The sequence below is a fragment of the Oryctolagus cuniculus genome, chromosome 16 (genome assembly GCF_964237555.1).
Source record: "Oryctolagus cuniculus chromosome 16, mOryCun1.1, whole genome shotgun sequence".
In the NCBI taxonomy this organism is placed as follows: domain Eukaryota; kingdom Metazoa; phylum Chordata; class Mammalia; order Lagomorpha; family Leporidae; genus Oryctolagus; species Oryctolagus cuniculus.
Window position 1 is genome coordinate 43,763,135 of NC_091447.1, and position 17,170 is coordinate 43,780,304.

General features: G+C 46.3%; 1 protein-coding gene across 9 annotated transcripts in view; it reads right to left on the reverse strand.

Moving 5' to 3' along the window:
- AKAP9 (A-kinase anchoring protein 9) overlaps positions 1–15,369 on the reverse strand; it is a 166,566-nt gene extending 151,197 nt beyond the window's left edge. For 7 of the 9 annotated variants that reach the window (XM_051852748.2, XM_051852742.2, XM_051852745.2 and 4 more), the window contains exon 1: positions 15,090–15,223. In XM_051852748.2, the coding sequence (XP_051708708.2) occupies positions 15,090–15,137 (48 nt within the window). In that variant the 5' untranslated portion in view covers positions 15,138–15,223. 9 annotated transcript variants of the gene reach the window in all.
- Between the last annotated feature and the right edge of the window lie 1,801 nt (positions 15,370–17,170).

Below are 17,170 nucleotides of genomic sequence, written 5' to 3' on the forward strand. Positions count from 1 at the left end.
TTTTAGTGGGTCCTGCACGTTAATATGGCTCACTGCGGAGCTTCAAAAACAGTGAGGCCGCCCGGCGCTGTGGCATAGTAGGGTAAGCCACTGCCTGCAGTGCCAGAATCCTATGTGGGCACTGTTTTGAGTTCCAGTTGCCCCACTTCCAGTCCAGCTCCTTGCTAATAGGCCTCAGAAAGCAGTGGAAGATGGCCCAAATACTTGGGCCCTTGCAACCACGTGGGAGACCCAGAAGTTCCCGGCTCCTGGCTTTGGATCAGCCCAGCTCCAGCCTTGAGGCCATTTGAGAGTGAACCAGTGGATGGAAGAGCTCGCTCTTGCTTGCTAGCTCTTTCCCTCTCTCCCTCCTCCTCGCTCCCAAAATAAATCTTAAAAAAAAAAAAAAAAAAAGTGAGGCCTGGCTCAAATTTTTTAAAGCCTTTCAGGTGTCTCTAACATGCAGCAAAATTTGGGAGCTGTGCAGCTAGGTGCTTACTCTGTAAGTAGTCTTGTGCCACGATTTATATAATTTTTCTTTCCTTTTTTAAAAAAAAATCATTTATTTATATGAAAGAGTTATACAGAGAGAGGAGGAGAGGTGTGTGTGTGTGTGTGTGTATACACACACACACACACACACACATATATATATATAGAAAGGTATTCCATCTGCTGGTTCACTCCAACAAGCTACAATGGTCGGAGCTGAGCCGATCCAAAGTCAGGAGCTTCCCCCAGGTCTTCACACTGGTGCAGGGGCCCAAGGACTTGGGCCATCCTCTACTGCTTTCCCAAGCCATAGCAGAGAGCTGAATTGGAAGTGGAGCAGCCGGGACTAGAACCAATGCCCATGTGGGATGCTGGCACTGCAGGCGGTGGCTTTACCTGCTACACCACAGCGCCGCCCCATATGGGATGCCAGCGCCGCAGGTGGAGGATTAACCTACTGCGCCACGGCGCCAGCCCCCTCATTCCATAATTTCTGATCACGCACAAAGTGATGTGTAGGTAAAGGAAGCCAGTCTATAAAAAAGGAGAATAAGATTTTGTGAAACAAGAGAAGAAATGGAGGCAAAAATATCAATTTCTTCTAATGGCTTCTTAGCTTCCATGAGGCCCAATCACACTCCTCTCTACCCTTCCTCTGAATCTTTCCAACTGTATAATAACCCTCTCTTTTTTCTCCTTCACTTAACTAACCTCAAGGTCTTGTTTGTTTTTTAAAAGATTTATTTATCTGAAAGAGTTACAGAGAGGCAGAGGCAGAGAGAGACAGACACAAGTCTTCCATCTGCTGGTTCACTCCCCAAATGGCCTCAAGGGTCAGAACTGAACCCATCTGAAGCCAAGAGCCAGGAGCTTCTCCCAGGTCTCCAACGAGGGTACAGGGGCCCAGGGACTTGGCCCACTGTCTACTGCTTTCCCAGGCCATAGCAGAGAGCAGGACTGGGACTCGAACTGGCACCCACATGGGAAGCCGGCACTGCAGGCGGTGGCTTTACCTGCTACACCACAGCACCGGCACTCTAGGATTTTTAAAAACAAAACTTTTGGGCCGGCGCCATGGCTCATTAGGTTAATCCTCTGCTTGTGGCACCGGCATCCCAAATGGGCATCGGGTTCTAGTCCCGGTTGCTCCTCTTCCAGTCTAGCCCTCTGCCGTGGCCTGGGAGGGCAGTGGAAGATGGCCCAAGTGCTTGGGCCCTGCACCAGCATGGGAGACCAGAAAGAAGCACCTGGCTCCTGGCTTCGGATCAGTGTAGCTCCGGCTGTAGCAGCCATTTGGGGGGGTGAACCAACGGAAGGAAGACCTTTCTCTCTCTCTCACTGTCTAACTCTATCTGTCAAGGGGGAAAAAAAAAAAAAAAAACCTTTTTTTTTTCCCGTGGGGGTGGGGGGAGCCCTACCAGAATTATATTGCTTCTATCTATCAGAAGGAGAGGGAAAGAGGGAGAGAAAAGGAAAGACAGGATGTGGGGGAGGGAGAGGGAACTCCCATCCTTCTTCATTCCTCAAATGCCCACGATGGCAGAGATCGGGCAGAGCCAAATCTGGAAGCCAGAAACTCCATCTAGGACTCCCACATGGTTGGCAGGAACTGAATTACCTGAGTCACTGCTGCTGCCTTACTGGGTCTGCATTAGCAGGAGTCAGGACAGGAGACAAGTATCGAACCCAGACACTCCAGTGTGGGATGGGGCATCCCAACTAGTGTCTTAACTGCTAGGCTAAACATCCACCCCATCTATCCAATTTCACTGTTCTGGCAGAATTTAGAAAATAATGGGGCTGGCGCTGTGGCACAGCGAGTTAACGCCATGGCCTGAAGTGCTGGCATCCCACATGGGCGCTGGTTCAAGACCCGGCTGCTCTACTTCCAATCCAGCTCTCTGCTATGGCCTGGGAAAGCAGTAAAAGGTGGCCCAAGCCCTTGGGCCCTTGCACCCACGTGGGAGACCCAGAGGAAGCTCCTGGTTTCAGATCGGCGCAGCTCCAGCCGTTGTGGCCATCTGGGGAGTGAACCATCAGATAGAAGACCTCTCTCTCTCTCTCTGCTTTTCATTTCTCTGTGTAACTCTGACTTTCAAATAAGTAAATAAAAATAAATCTTTAAAAAAAAAGAAAAAAGATTATTGGCCGGCGCCACGGCTCACTAGGCTAATCCTCCGCCTTGCGGCGCCGGCACACCGGGTTCTAGTCCCAGTTGGGGCACCGGATTCTGTCCCGGTTGCCCCTCTTCCAGGCCAGCTCTCTGCTGTGGCCAGGGAGTGCAGTGGAGGATGGCCCAAGTGCTTGGGCCCTGCACCCCATGTACCTGGCTCCTGCCATCGGATCAGCGCGGTGCGCTGGCCGCAGTGCGCCGGCCGCGGCGGCCATTGGAGGGTGAACCATCGGCAAAGGAAGACCTTTCTCTCTGTCTCTCTCTCTCACTGTCCACTCTGCCTGTCAAAAAATTAAAAAAAAAAAAATTAAAAAAAAAAAAAAAACAAAAGAAAAAAGAAATAATGGCTTTACTGTTTTATTTGTAAAGCAATAACATGTAACTGCCACCTGGTGGCAGTATACCTACTTGAATGTGATTTTTTTTTTTTTAAAGACAACCTTTTTAGAGGTTAATCATGATAAATCACATTCTTTAATAGTTTTCTGCTATTTTCAGGAAAAAATTCATATTACCTTAAATGAAAAAACTCATTACCTGATCCTAGCCTTATTTCTCCAATCTAATTTTCCACTCTATAGTTTAATCCTCTATGCTCCACTATAATGGCTAACAATTCTTGAACATTTTACATAGTCTGACAATGTTCTAAGGGTGCTACGCTCATTAGCTGAATCTTCACAACACCCTCAAGTGCCAGTACTGTTACTGTTCTCATTTTTCAGATGAGGGACAGGCACAGCAAGGTTAAATAATGTCCTAAAGTCCTACAACCTGTAAGTAGCAGAGCCAGGACTAATCCAAGACAGTCTATATGGTATATGGTATAGTCTAATCCCTTAATCACTATAATTATTTTTCAAAAAAAAAAAAAAAACTTGAAAAATTCCACTCAAATGTCTCATAAGGAACTTTTAATACCATTTATCCAAAACTGATTCCACAGTCTTGTCCAGGATCAGCAACTGAAACTGCTCCTCTCCCTATTGTACCTCTCTCAGTGGTAGCACTAATCTTCTGTAACCACCAAACTCTCCCCAATTTACCTTCTACACCTCTTAATTTTTCCCCATTTTCATTCCTACCTCACTCTCACCTGTACCAATTCAATAACCTCCCACAAGGTTAGTCCTTAACCTATCCACACAACTGCCAAAAGGATCTGTCTGAAATGTAAATCTATATATACATATTAATGCCAAACAGACTTAAAATGCAAACCTACATAACCACATTACTCCCCAGCTTAAAAACTGATGGACAACCACATCCAAATGTGAGTGAACTCCACCTCCTTAACTCTGTCTTCAAGACAGAGGCGTGGCCTATTTCTCAAGTCTCACCTCTTGCTATACCTTGCTTATAGCTCTACAAAGTCAATGCCTGCCATATCCATGCAGGATAGCTCCGAGACCCGTTTGGATGCCTGAAACCACAAATAGTATCAAACTCCCCAATCTTAATTATTAAGTATTGTCATCTTTTCAGTTGATGGAAGCTCTTTATTGCTTCTTGCCAAATAGCTGAATTGCCAGCATCGCTATTCTTGCTTCGGGGCTGTTAGATAATATGAGTTACATAACCTAATCACTGTTACACCTCAACAATCAATCTGATAACCGAGAGCAGCCATGTGACTACAGAAAAGGAAGTATAGTAGGACTCTGGTGTCATAACATGAAAATCCTGAAATCTATTAAAATTGCTTATTTCATCTTATGAAATTATAAAAAATACACATTCTCACTAAAAAACAACAAATTCTTTTTCTCAACAGGTGCTATGACAAAAATTGCTATTGGTTGTTTGGAGTGGAAAAGTGAGAGCTTTCTTGCCAAGGGGAACTCATTAGAAATGCTCACACATATATTTATGAAAGGAATTTGTGCTAATTAAAATATAAGTTTGGAAAAAAAATGTTTCACACCAAAAACAGTATTTTTTTTTTTTTTTTTTTGACAGGCAGAGTGGACAGTGAGAGAGAGAGACAGAGAGAAAGGTCTTCCTTTGCCGTTGGTTCACCCTCCAATGGCCGCCGCGGCCGGCGCACCGCGCTGATCCGATGGCAGGAGCCAGGAGCCAGGTGCTTTTCCTGGTCTCCCATGGGGTGCAGGACCCAAGCACCTGGGCCATCCTCCACTGCACTCCCTGGCCACAGCAGAGGGCTGGCCTGGAAGAGGGGCAACCGGGACAGAATCCGGCGCCCCGACCGGGACTAGAACCCGGTGTGCCGGCGCCACTAGGCGGAGGATTAGCCTAGTGAGCCGCGGCGCCGGCCCAAAAACAGTATTTCTAAAATGCAATGGAAAGAAAAAAAGGTTTCTATAACCTTCAGCCCAAATCAATTATTTTATACACAAACTTCCAGTAGATATTAATATCTTTACACATTTGCTCATACTCTGCCCTTTACAATATCTATTAATTTATTTGATTCAAGAAATCAACATGGATAGTCAACAGAATATAAATGGCATGGGAATTAACTGAAATCACACCCCACAGTCACTGCAATTCCTCACATCTTCCTCATACACTAAGTCTGATTTTTCATGTAAACAGGGAACTAATATTGAAGTTATAATTGGTCCCTGTTCCTATCTTTCCCGGGGAAACAATAAGACAGTGCGAACCTGAACAGAACTGAGACCCCTGAGGAATCAAGGCAGCCTAAGCACACAGCCCACAATGAGGATCCTTAGTAAAACAACAAGGAATCCACAGTGTTCAGTGCCAAGAAATAAAGAGAGCTCAGATTTTATATTCTTAGTTTTTCAGAGAAATGTGAATCAGGGAACCTATTCAATTAACACCATTTATACATTTAAATCTTTATAAATTAGGGCTTAAAAAGTTTAAGTGGATCTGAATAGTCATAATAACTTTGGGGGTTTTAAGAAATGATTTCTTGAAAGAGGAAATAAAAGTTCTTTAGACTGGCAGAGAAACTCTCATTCCACATAAAAACCTCAGTGAACAGAGACCAGAGATCATAACCCTGATAGAAACAAAAAACAAACATTACATTGTTCATGAACAAAGAGGAGAAAGGAATTTTACACAGCACAAAAGCATCTACAGATTTAAACAGAGACAAGGGGATTTCAAAAAGTTCATGGAAAAGGGAGTCAGATAACTTTATTTTGGTGCAAAAAAAATTGAAATTTATGCATAGTTTTTTTTCATAATACACATATCCCATGAACTTCCTGAAGTCCCTCATATTCATGGGTTTCAAATTTTTGAACCAAAAATAAACTTACCCTTTAATTCCATTTTCCATGTACTTTTTGAAGTTTACTGGTAACCCAGGCAAAAATACTCCTGATACAATGCTAAGTTTTTAAATAGTCTGAATATTTAGCACTTCTGGATGTTGTTAAATGCCATGTCCAAATCAACCAACACCTTAAGCAGTTTTCCTAGGAGGGCATTAAGTATCCATTAAGGTGCAGTTTGATGACGACTATCATAAAAAGTAAAAGATGTCACATATGACAACAAAAATATGTTGCTTTGGTGAAATATCTATACAGATCTATTGTGTTCACTTACAAAAATGACAGGCCTTTTTGTTACGAGAAACTAAGTCATTTTTCCTTCACAGTAGGTATGGATTGATAGAGATCAAGCCAAAACCCCAACAGGTGCCCCTTTGACCAACTGTATGCACTTGTAAAACAGGTGGCCATGGAATGGAATGACTCTGACCCACAAAGAGATCAAACTTTAGCATCTTTATCTAATCAGCTCACCGAGAACCTATTATGCAAAGGGGAAGCAACAGTTTAAATTTTGGCAGAGTCCAGAAGGTTAAACAAATCAGGATGAAAGATAATCTGCCTGGCTGTGTGCATCTATCTGTTCCCCTCTTGCCATGTGAACACACTCGTGTTCTTTCTCCATATGTATATGCACATAAAATACATTAATATTATATAAAAGTAGGTATTAACCCAATTAAAATGTCAAAAAATAACTAGAACAAGAAGATCTACAAATGGCCAACAAGTACATGAAAAAAGCTGCTCGATCTCATTTCATCATTAGGAAAATGCAAATCAAAACCACAAGACACTTCATACCTATCAGGATGGCTATAACAACTGGACAACACAAATGTTTGTAAGGATATGGAGAAAACGGAACCCTCTACACTGCTGATGGGAATGTAAAATTGTACAGCCACTATGGGAAAACAGGTTAGCAATTCCTCAAAAAATTAAATAGACTCACCACATGATGCGGCGATTTCAGTCCTAGGGATATGTACCAAAGAGAATTAAAAACTAGTACTAAAATATTTGTTTACAAATGTTCACATCAGCACTATTCATAATAGCCAAAGGTTGAAAATAATCAAATGTCCACCAATGGATAAATGGATAAGCAAACTGTGGTGTACACACAATGAATTCTTATTCAGACCTAGGAGGGAATGAAGTACTAATATATGCTACAACACAGATGAACCCTAAAAAATGCTATGCTAAGTTAAAGAAGCCAGACACAAATGTGCGCATGATTCTATTTACATGAAAAATCTTCAACAGGTAAACCCACAGACACAGAAAGCAAAGTGGTAGTTGCTAGCAGCTGGAGGAGGAGGGAACCAAGGTTATCTGTTTAACAGACACAGGGTTTTACTCTGCAATGATAAAAATGTTTTAGAACTAGATAGAAGTGGTGGTTGCATAACTTTGTTATGCCACTAAACTGTCTGCTTTAAAATGCTTAATTTTTGTTAAGTGCGTTTCAATTCAATTTCAAAATTACTTATAGGTTCTTTATATGTAGCACCATAAGAACCCAAAAAGTTTTCAATTGTTATTTCATCTATCCTTCAAAACACCTGCTGAGATTCATGTACTATGACAGGGTTAGTCCCACAATCAGGCACAGAATTTATGATCACTTAAACAAATGCTTGCTACCTAAAAATCCATAGTTGCAGTTGTAGGAGTTCAGATGCTGTTTGAACAAACGAGCATACAAATGTCTCCAAAGTTTTTGTACCTTTTCTACCAGGTCAAAAAGCAGTATTATAAATTCTATACTCCCTCCCTCCCTCCCTTTTTCTCTCTCTCACCTAAGACACAAAAGAACCTTTAAAAGTAAACTTTTAGTAATTCTGTAGCTTTTCCAAATTAAAGTTTTCAAAAGGATGCTAACCAATTAAATAAGATGCCTAATTTTGATTTTCATGGGACTGTACTGAGAAATGAATATAAAGAATGTCCTTTATCACTGAATGTTTAACATTTTATCATGGGACCCCTCTCTAGTTGCTATATTAGAGGAAATTCACTTACTTTTCCATAACCAGTAGCCTCTAACAAATAAATATCCTCTCATCACAGTTTAATACTTTATTTCTAAAAATGATATATTTTTGCTTTAAAACAATGCTGTCCCCCTCTGGTCACTTTCCAGCTCCTTGTCTGTGTCCTATCATTTTCACTTCCTCTCTTCCCTGTGCTATCTAACTAGGAAATCCGAGGTGCCTGCCAGCGAAACTGAAAGTTAAATGACAGTGCCTGGAAGAGAGGAAGTGAAGACACAGGACACATCCAAGGGACTGGAATGGGACAACAGTGGGACAAACACTGTTTTTAACCAAAGCTGCCTCCTCACTGGACCTTGTCACTTCTGCGTCCCAGTTCCTGTCATTTCTGGGATTCGCCTGTGACACCTCCATTCAATCATACTTCAAGACCCATTCTTTCCTCTGTCATCAGCTCTCTAAACACCCTGGTTTGCTTCAGCAAATCCTCAGGGTCATGCATTAGTTTTAAATCATAGGAATGCACCAGTGTTGCAATAAATACTGATAAAGATATCAAACTGCTGCTTCCAGTTCGAAAGCTAAGTAAGTTCTGTCAAAATATAAAGTTGAAAACAGGCCGGCGCCGTGGCTCAATAGGCTAATCCTCCACCTTGCGGCGCCGGCACACCGGGTTCTAGTCCCGGTCGGGGCGCCGGATTCTGTCCCGGTTGCCCCTCTTCCAGGCCAGTTCTCTGCTATGGCCAGGGAGTGCAGTGGAGGATGGCCCAGGTGCTTGGGCCCTGCACCCCATGGGAGACCAGGAAAAGCACCTGGATCCTGGCTCCTGCCATCGGATCAGCGCGGTGCGCCGGCTGCAGCGGCGGCCATTGGAGGGTGAACCAACGGCAAAGGAAGACCTTTCTCTCTCTGTCTCTCTCTCTCACTGTCCACTCTGCCTGTCAAAAATAAAAAAAAAAAAAAAAAAAAAAAGTTGAAAACAGAGAGGAACAACTTTCTTAGTCTCCAGCAGTCTATCTGAAATATGCAAAGAACAATTTAACACTGTAACTTTGTCTATCAAGTACACCTTTTTTTTTTTTTTTTTTTTTTTTTTTTTTTTTTTTTTTTTGACAGGCAGAGTGGACAGTGAGAGAGAGAGACAGAGAGAAAGGTCTTCCTTTGCCGTTGGTTCACCCTCCAATGGCCACCGCGGCCGGCGCACCGCACTGATCCAATGGCAGGAGCCAGGTACTTCTCCTGGTCTCCCATGGGGTGCAGGGCCCAAGGACTTGGGCCATCCTCCACTGCACTCCCGGGCCACAGCAGAGAGCTGGCCTGGAAGAGGGGCAACCGGGACAGAATCCGGCGCCCCGACCGGGACTAGAACCCGGTGTGCCGGCGCCGCTAGGCGGAGGATTAGCCTAGTGAGCCGCGGTGCCGGCCACCTCTCTTTCTTTTTACATGCAATGGGCCCTACTCTTCAAACTGAAAATTGTTAGAAAAACTAAAATCATATTCTTACAAGATACTGAATGCAACAGGTAATAATTTTAATAATTATTCAACAAGTGCTAATTACATAAAATGAAAAATTGGTGTAAAACTTTCTGTTCGATTCTGCTACATTAGAACTTTAAAAAGTATGCCTAATGTGAATCTGAGTAATAATTTTATAATAAATACAAAATTGTCCTCTAATTTGTAATATTGCTATCTTCTTATAATTAATATATAACAATTTTACTTGGGAAAAAAATGAAGTCATCTGAGGTGGAGACAGGATACAGATCTGGTTCAACACAAAGACAGCAGTCAGCATGTTGTAAATGGGGTTAGTCCAGTTCAGACAATATTTACTTAAAAACGCAGCCACATCTAACATCTCCACGTGTCAGGCTTCTTCCAACATCAATACTGAGGACCCACCTGAGGATCCTTTGCAAAGTGAAAAACCACCAAGCAGCAGAAAAACTCAACTGCTACGTAAGCCCACTCACTAGCTCCACTGGCTCTTGATTTTTTACAAGCCATCCTATAAACCTCAGTTCTAGGTTCTTTAGTCACAGCACATCTAAAACAGCAAACCAGGGAAGCACATGAGAAGGAGGCAAAAAATTAGCTTCTCCATAGCAATAAGAATTGACAGCAATAAGGAAGGAAAATAACAAAAACAAAAAGGAGACCTGCAAATTTCTAATAATACAGAACCCCAAGTAAACCATACAAGCAGTACTGAACTATATTAAAACAGAAAACCATTTTTATTTTTTTTTTGGTGAAGAGAGTGATTTTCCATCTTCTGGTTCACACCTCAAATGGCCACACTGGTCTCCACCTCGGGCCCAGGTCAGGAGTTGGGAACTCAGTCCAGTTCTTCCACATCGGTAGCAGGAACCCAATTACTTCAGTCATCACCACTGTCTCCCAGGGTCTGCCTTAGCAGGAAGCTAGAGCAGGAGGAACAGGGACTGGGACCGGGACCGGGGCCGGGACCGGGGCTCAAACCCAGGTACTCTGAAGTGGGAGGCAAGCATCTTCATTAGAGTCTTACCTACCAGGCCAAAACACTTGCCCCAGAACCTAGCTAATCTGTCCTCATTTTCTGTTCTTTTTAATGGTCACATAAACATAATATTGATTTTCATAATGTTGATTTTCATAGGCCTTATTTTTAAAAATGTCATTTGAATGGTTTTCCCAATAATACACATATTTTGGAGAATTTGAAAATAAAAAAAGTAAAGAAAATTAAAATTGCCTATAACCACCACCCAGATATAATCACAATTCTATCTTGGTATATTTTTTAAAAACACGTTATAAATATGTATCATCTTGTAACTTTTTCTTAACTAGGTATTATTTATAAACATTTTTCTAACTCAAAATGATTGTTTGTAAGGTCTAGATACAAAGAAATTTTTTCTATGAAAAGCTTACCAATTATCAAGAAAAATATTTAAAAGTTATGGCTTTAAAACTAAATTATAGGGGCCGGCAGCTGTGGCGCAGCGGGTTAACGCCCTGGCATCCCATATGGGCGCCGGGTCTAGTCCCTGCTGCTCCACTTCCGATCCAGCTCTCTGCTGTGGCCTGGGATAGCAGGAGCAGATGGCCCAGGTCCTTGGGCCCCTGCACCTGCGTGGGAGAAAGGGAAGAGGCTCCTGGCTCCTGGCTTCAGATTGGCATAGCTCCAAGTGTTGCGGCCATCAGGGGAGTGAACCAGCAGATGGAAGACCTCTCTCTGTCCCTACCTCTCTCTGTAACTCTGCCTGTCAAATAAATAAAATAAATCTTAAAAAAAAAAAAAAAACAAAAAACTAAATTATAGGGGTTGGTGCTGTGGTGCAGCGGATTAAAGCCCCGTTCTGCAGCGCCGGCATTCCATATGGGCGCCAGTTCCAGTGCTGGCTGCTACACTTCCAATCTAGCTCTCTGCTGTGGCCTGGGAAAGCAGTGGAGGATGGCCCGAGTCCTTGGGCCCCTTCACCCATGTAGGAGACCCGGAAGAAGCTCCTGGCTTCGGATCATTGTACCTCCAGCCGTTGCAGCCATTTGGGGAGTGAACCAGCAGATGGAAGCTCTCTCTCTGCCTTTCAAATAAATCAATCTTTTAAAAAAATGAAATTATATTCCTAAAGTTGTACTTATGAAATTTGTACTTATTGAATAAATGGCTTCTTTGGGGAAAAAAAAAAACCCTAAATTACCTGGGGCCAGTACTATGGTGCAGGGGTTAAGCCACCTGCTCCCTGCTAATGCATCTAGGAAAGCAGAGGAAGATGGCCCAAGTGCTTGGGCCCCTGCACCCACATAGGAGACCCGGAAGAAGCTTCTTTCTGGCCATGGACCAGCCCAGCCCTGGCCACTGTGACTGTTTGGGAAGTGAACCAGTAGATGGAAGATCTCTCTCTCTTTTGATGTAACTCTGCCTTTCAAATAAATAAATCTTTAAAAAAAAACTGTATTATCAGGGCCAGTACTGTGATACAGTAGGTTAAACTGCCGCTTGCAACGCTGGCATCCCATACAAGCACCAGTTTGAATCCTGGCTGCTCCACTTCTGATCCAACTCCCTGTTAATGCACCTGGGAAACAGCAGAAGATGACCCAAGTGCTTGGGTTCCTGTCACCCACATGGGAGACCTGGATGGAGTTTCAGACTCCTGGCTTCAGCCTAGCTGTGTGGTCATTTGGGGGAGTGAACCAGCAGATGGAAGGTCTCTCTCTGTTTCCTTCTCTCTATATATAACTCTGCCTTTCAAATAAACAAATCTTTAAAAAAAATGAGATAAAAACATTACCAAATGCAATATGTAAATCTAATGAACGAATGAGACATTTGAAGAATCTAATCTCTCAACAAATTTTGGAAACTGAAAATTCTAAGTGGTTTCTGATGCCAGCAATGAAATCTTTAAATTATGATAATTCCAGATTATTGCTACTTTTGAAGCAGAGGCGGGGGGGGGGGGGGGAGGTCTTCCACATGCTGGTTCACTCCCCAGATGGCTGCCAACTACCAGAGCTGTGCCGATCTGAAGCCAGGAGCCAGGAGCTTCTTCCACGTCTCCCATGAAGGTGCAGGAGCTCAAGGACTTGGGCCAACTTCTTCTGCCTTCCCAGGCCATAGCAGAGAGCTGGATAGGAAGTGAAACAGCCAGGACCCAAACCTGTGCCCGTATGGGATGTCGTTAGGGCAGGCAGCGACTTTACCCACTATGCCACAGCGCTGGCCCCTATTGTTACTAAACTATAACCATACTAGTAAAGCTGCACCCATTAACAACTCATTAGTCATTCTGCTCTTCATTTATTTAGCATTCACTGATAGGTATCATTCTAGGGTACACTGTGATCTAACTTGAAAAAAGATTGTCACCACCTCTATATCTCCAGCCCCTGGCATAACATGGGAGTTCAAGATGGCTTGTGCTGAATGACTACATTTAGAACCCAATGTTTTGGGCCGGCGCCGTGGCTCACTAGGCTAATCCTCCACCTTGCGGCGCTGGCACACCGGGTTCTAGTCCCGGTCGGGGCACCGGATTCTGTCCCGGTTGACCCTCTTCCAGGCCAGTTCTCTGCTGTGGCCAGGGAGTGCAGTGGAGGATGGCCCAAGTGCTTGGGCCCTGCACCCCATGGGAGACCAGGATAAGTACCTGGCTCCTGCCTTCGGATAGGCGCAGTGCGCCGGCCGCAGCACGCCGGCTGTGGCGGCCATTGGAGGGTGAACCAACGGCAAAGGAAGACCTTTCTCTCCGTCTCTCTCTCACTGTCCACTCTGCCTGTCAAAAAAAAAAAAAAAAAAAAAAAAGAACCCAATGTTTTTCAGTCCTAACTAAAACACATGCTTATATAGAGAGGAAATAATTTATAGACTATTTTTGATGATGCCATTTTCATTCTATCTTCCATGCTGTTAGTCTTCATAACGTTAATGGCTGCATACTATTCCATTGCATTTATACATCTTAGAAAGCCAGTCTCTTCATATCATCTCTCAAGACTTATTTCGGTATTTTTATTGCAGAGCTAATGTGGCCCCAAACATATCCTGCCTTATACGTTTCACAGATTTCTCACTGGGAAAAGCAGGCTTAACTCCAGAAGAAGATAAACTTCTGAAATACAAGTTAACCTATTAACATTACTCCATTGGTAGAATTTTGAAACACACACACACACACACACCGCTAGAGCATACAGAACTCCATTTTGCCAAATCAACTACTTACAACTATTTAATTAAATCCTCTATCATGATATATGTCTGTCCAAAGTAAATCACCTTTCATGGGACTGCTTCACATGTTTTTAGGAAAGACATTTTTGGGGGCAAGCAGTAAAAATTCCCAAGCCAGACAGATTAGAACTTCAGTGCTTCTGGAAGCCAGCACACAGCTAACCTCCCTCAAGGGACACACGGGGTTTGTGTAATGTAAGCAATTTGGGGGCTCTGGAAGGTGCCCTGTTCCCCTTCCCTCCATGTACAGATTCTAAAAGTCCACCTGGCTACCTGTGAGCCTGGACCTCGGGCGGAGGGAGCTTCCTGCAAAGCCCACTGCATTGCTACGTTACACACGCAGGCAGACACACCTGGGATGAGCACTCTCCTGCTGCACCTCTGCAGGTGGCCCTTCCCGGAGGACTGCAGCCAGGGCCCCGGTTTCCTTTGTTTATGTGGGGGGAGGGGAGGGAAGGCGGAGAGGAGAAACAGTTAACTACACTACCATTTAACCGCAGTCCAAGTATGATTGCTGACAATTACCTCTACAGAGATTAGCAGATAACCTACAAAAGGTCATTTCGTTGTAAAGAAGAAGGGGTCCTTTGGGGCCAACCAGAAGACACGTCTAACACGCAATGTTTAAAAGAAATAGGTTATTCAAATGTATCTCGTGTCAAGTTTTTCATGAAGCCCAAGGAATGACACCTGTGTATGATTTTGTATTGTTTGCTTTACAGGCTTTTTCGTGCGCGCGCGCACACACACGAAACAGCGGCTCACCGGAGCTACACAGAGGACAACGACATTACTCAAAGCAGGAATTCTGTAGGTGTCACTTGGAACACAGAACCTCTGGGTTCCCAGAAGTTCCATGCAGACAGCCTCGGTGCCGCGACAAAGACCTCCGCAGACAGACATACAAAGGCACGCTTCTGTCAACGCCCCTGCAGCCAAGTTCACAGCTGGCACTTGTGGCACACTCGAGCCACTGCCGAGGCAGCTGTCACAGGCCAATCACACACGCCCCGGAGTGCCAGCGTGCCAGAGAGGCGGGCGAGCCGCCGGCCGCGCGCCAATCCCCCCCAAATAAAGGAGAAGCCCTGAATCTCCTCGCTGGGCAGCACAACGCCTGCACCGCCCAGAACACCCCCTGAAGAAAGTGAAAGGCTGAGATTCGGGAGCAATTAAACACCAGCTGACGGCAGCCCTGGGCATTTACGAGAAAGCAGCCACGCCGTTCACTCAGCACCCAAGTATCGGCGGCGAGGAGGGGGCGCCGGGCTTCGCCCCTACTGGAACAAGGGGCGAGGGGGAAACGCGGGGCCGCGGCACCTCGCTCCCCGCCAGCCAGCGCGCGCCGGCCGCCGCCAGCTCCGCTCCCAGGCCCCCTCCCACCCTGCCCAGCCGCCGCCTCCCTCCCCGGGCCCGGCTGCCTCCGCCTCTCCTACCTTCGCTTTGCCGGCCTCCAGCTTCTTCTGTCGCTCCTCGTCCTCCATGGCCTCTGCGGGAAGGCGGCGGAGCAGCGGGCGGGGTTTGGGGGAGACAGGAAAGGTCGGTTCAGGCGGAGGTGGGGCGGCGAGCTCCGCGGCCCAGCGAGCAGGCCCGGCGCGGCGCGGCCCCGCCCGGAGCGCGAGCAGCCTCCGCGCTCACTGGCGGCTCGTCCCGGGCCGCACGGCCAGCGCCGTCACCGCCGCCGCCATCTTCGTCTCCACGTAAACACTCGGCGGGCGTCGTGGGGGGGGGGGGACGTCGGTCCGCGCAGCCGCCGCGCCGGGCAGGTGCGCCGCGGCCCCGCCCCCGCCCGCGCCGTCCTCCCGCGGCCCGGCGGCTCCCGGCGGCTCCCGGCGGCGGCGGGGCTGAGGCGGGAGCGGTGTCCAGGGCCGCCCGCCCGCCGGCCAGCAGTGCCGCCACGGTGCGCGGGACTCGGCGCTCTTCAAACAGAGCGGTTTTTCCAATCACGAAGCCATCAGATATGAAGGACCTCTGAGCAGCCACAGTGGCCAGCAGGCGGGAGAGACTTGCCGGACCCCGGCTTTTCAACCTAGGTGGACTCCTCCACGCCAGAAACCGGGAGAGCGGCGACTGCGGCGGTGACTTCCCTGGCCTCGCAGTCCCGCCCCCTGGCCCACGCCGGTTCCCGCCCAGGCTGCCGGGTCCTCCGAGGCCCACCTCGCACGCCTCCGCCTGCACGCACACGGCTCCTGTCTTTGTTCGCCCCCCGCCCCCGGGAGGGCTCCTGCTGAACCTGCACTCCCATCCAGCCTCGCTGGGGCCTCTGGCAGCGGTGCTCTCGGGGACCCAGCCCGGGCGCACCACCTGACACGACACACGTTACCTGTCCTGGGATTGGGGAAGGGTGGTCATCTTTGTGACTGCCCCTGGCCTACCGAATCGCCCCGAATTAATGTCGGTTGCCGTTTTTCTCGAATTTCCTTGATGTCCTCTGCACGCGTTTTGTTGGCTTGCGTGCTTCTTAGGTCACCTGATATTCCTGGCTCCTTGGAGGCACGGACCCCCTCATGGATCCTGCTCACCGTGGCATTAATAAACGACTAGCACAGGGCTTTGCTCCGAATAAATACTGCTGGGTTGACTGGTCACGTCTATAAATTGATCATTACTCTTCCGTTTCTTCCACTCACCTGGCCCCGCAATCCTCCTCCTGCCCCCTTCACCACCCTCCCATTCGCCAACCCTCCGTTCCTAGAGTGAATACAAATGATCCTGTCTTAGGTTGAATACTGATGTTGAGTTCCCCTCTCCTTTGTTGAGTGAGGTTGGGCTGAGAAACTGTCAGGAGTGGAAACAAGCTGCGAGTTCAACGTATTGGTGATATTCAGTGAAACTTGGGGTTAAAAAAGGAAAAGGTGGGAGGGGGGTGCTCTGGCATACCAGGTTAAGCCCCCACCTGGCGCTGGTTCCAGTCCTAGCTGCTGCTCTTCTGTTCCAGTTCCCTGCTAAGGGCCTAGCAAAGCAGAGGAAGATGTCCCAAGTGCTTGGGTCCCTTAACCCACGGGAGAGACCCGGAAGCAGCTCTGGCTCCCGGCTTCCCATCCAGCTTTTGTAGTCAGTTGGGGAGTGAACCCGAGGAAGGGCAAATGTGTGGCACTAGTGATTTGACACCTGTCCATTCATGTCATATCATACCAGTCATTTATATAATTTATTCATTCAAGTCATTCCCCAAGAAGATGCTATCTCGCCAAGACTTGAGAAAGATGAGGGAGTGGGCCATGGAGATAAGTGAGCTGATAGCAATCCAAAGCCTCTCAAGCGGCGATAAAGGATAAACAGGAAGCAAGGGTGGCTAGAGTGGAGTAAAACATCCAGGAGAATAATAGGAGATAAAGTCAGAGAAGTAATGAGGGTAGGGGGCAACGCGATCAGATCCTATAGAGTTCAGGAGTTCATAGTTCATTGTAAGAAAGCACTTTGGCTTTTTTTCTGTTTACAATTAGAAGCAACTGGAGAAATTTTGAGCAGAGTGACATGGTTTGGGTTATTTTCTTTTTTTAAGATTCATCTATTT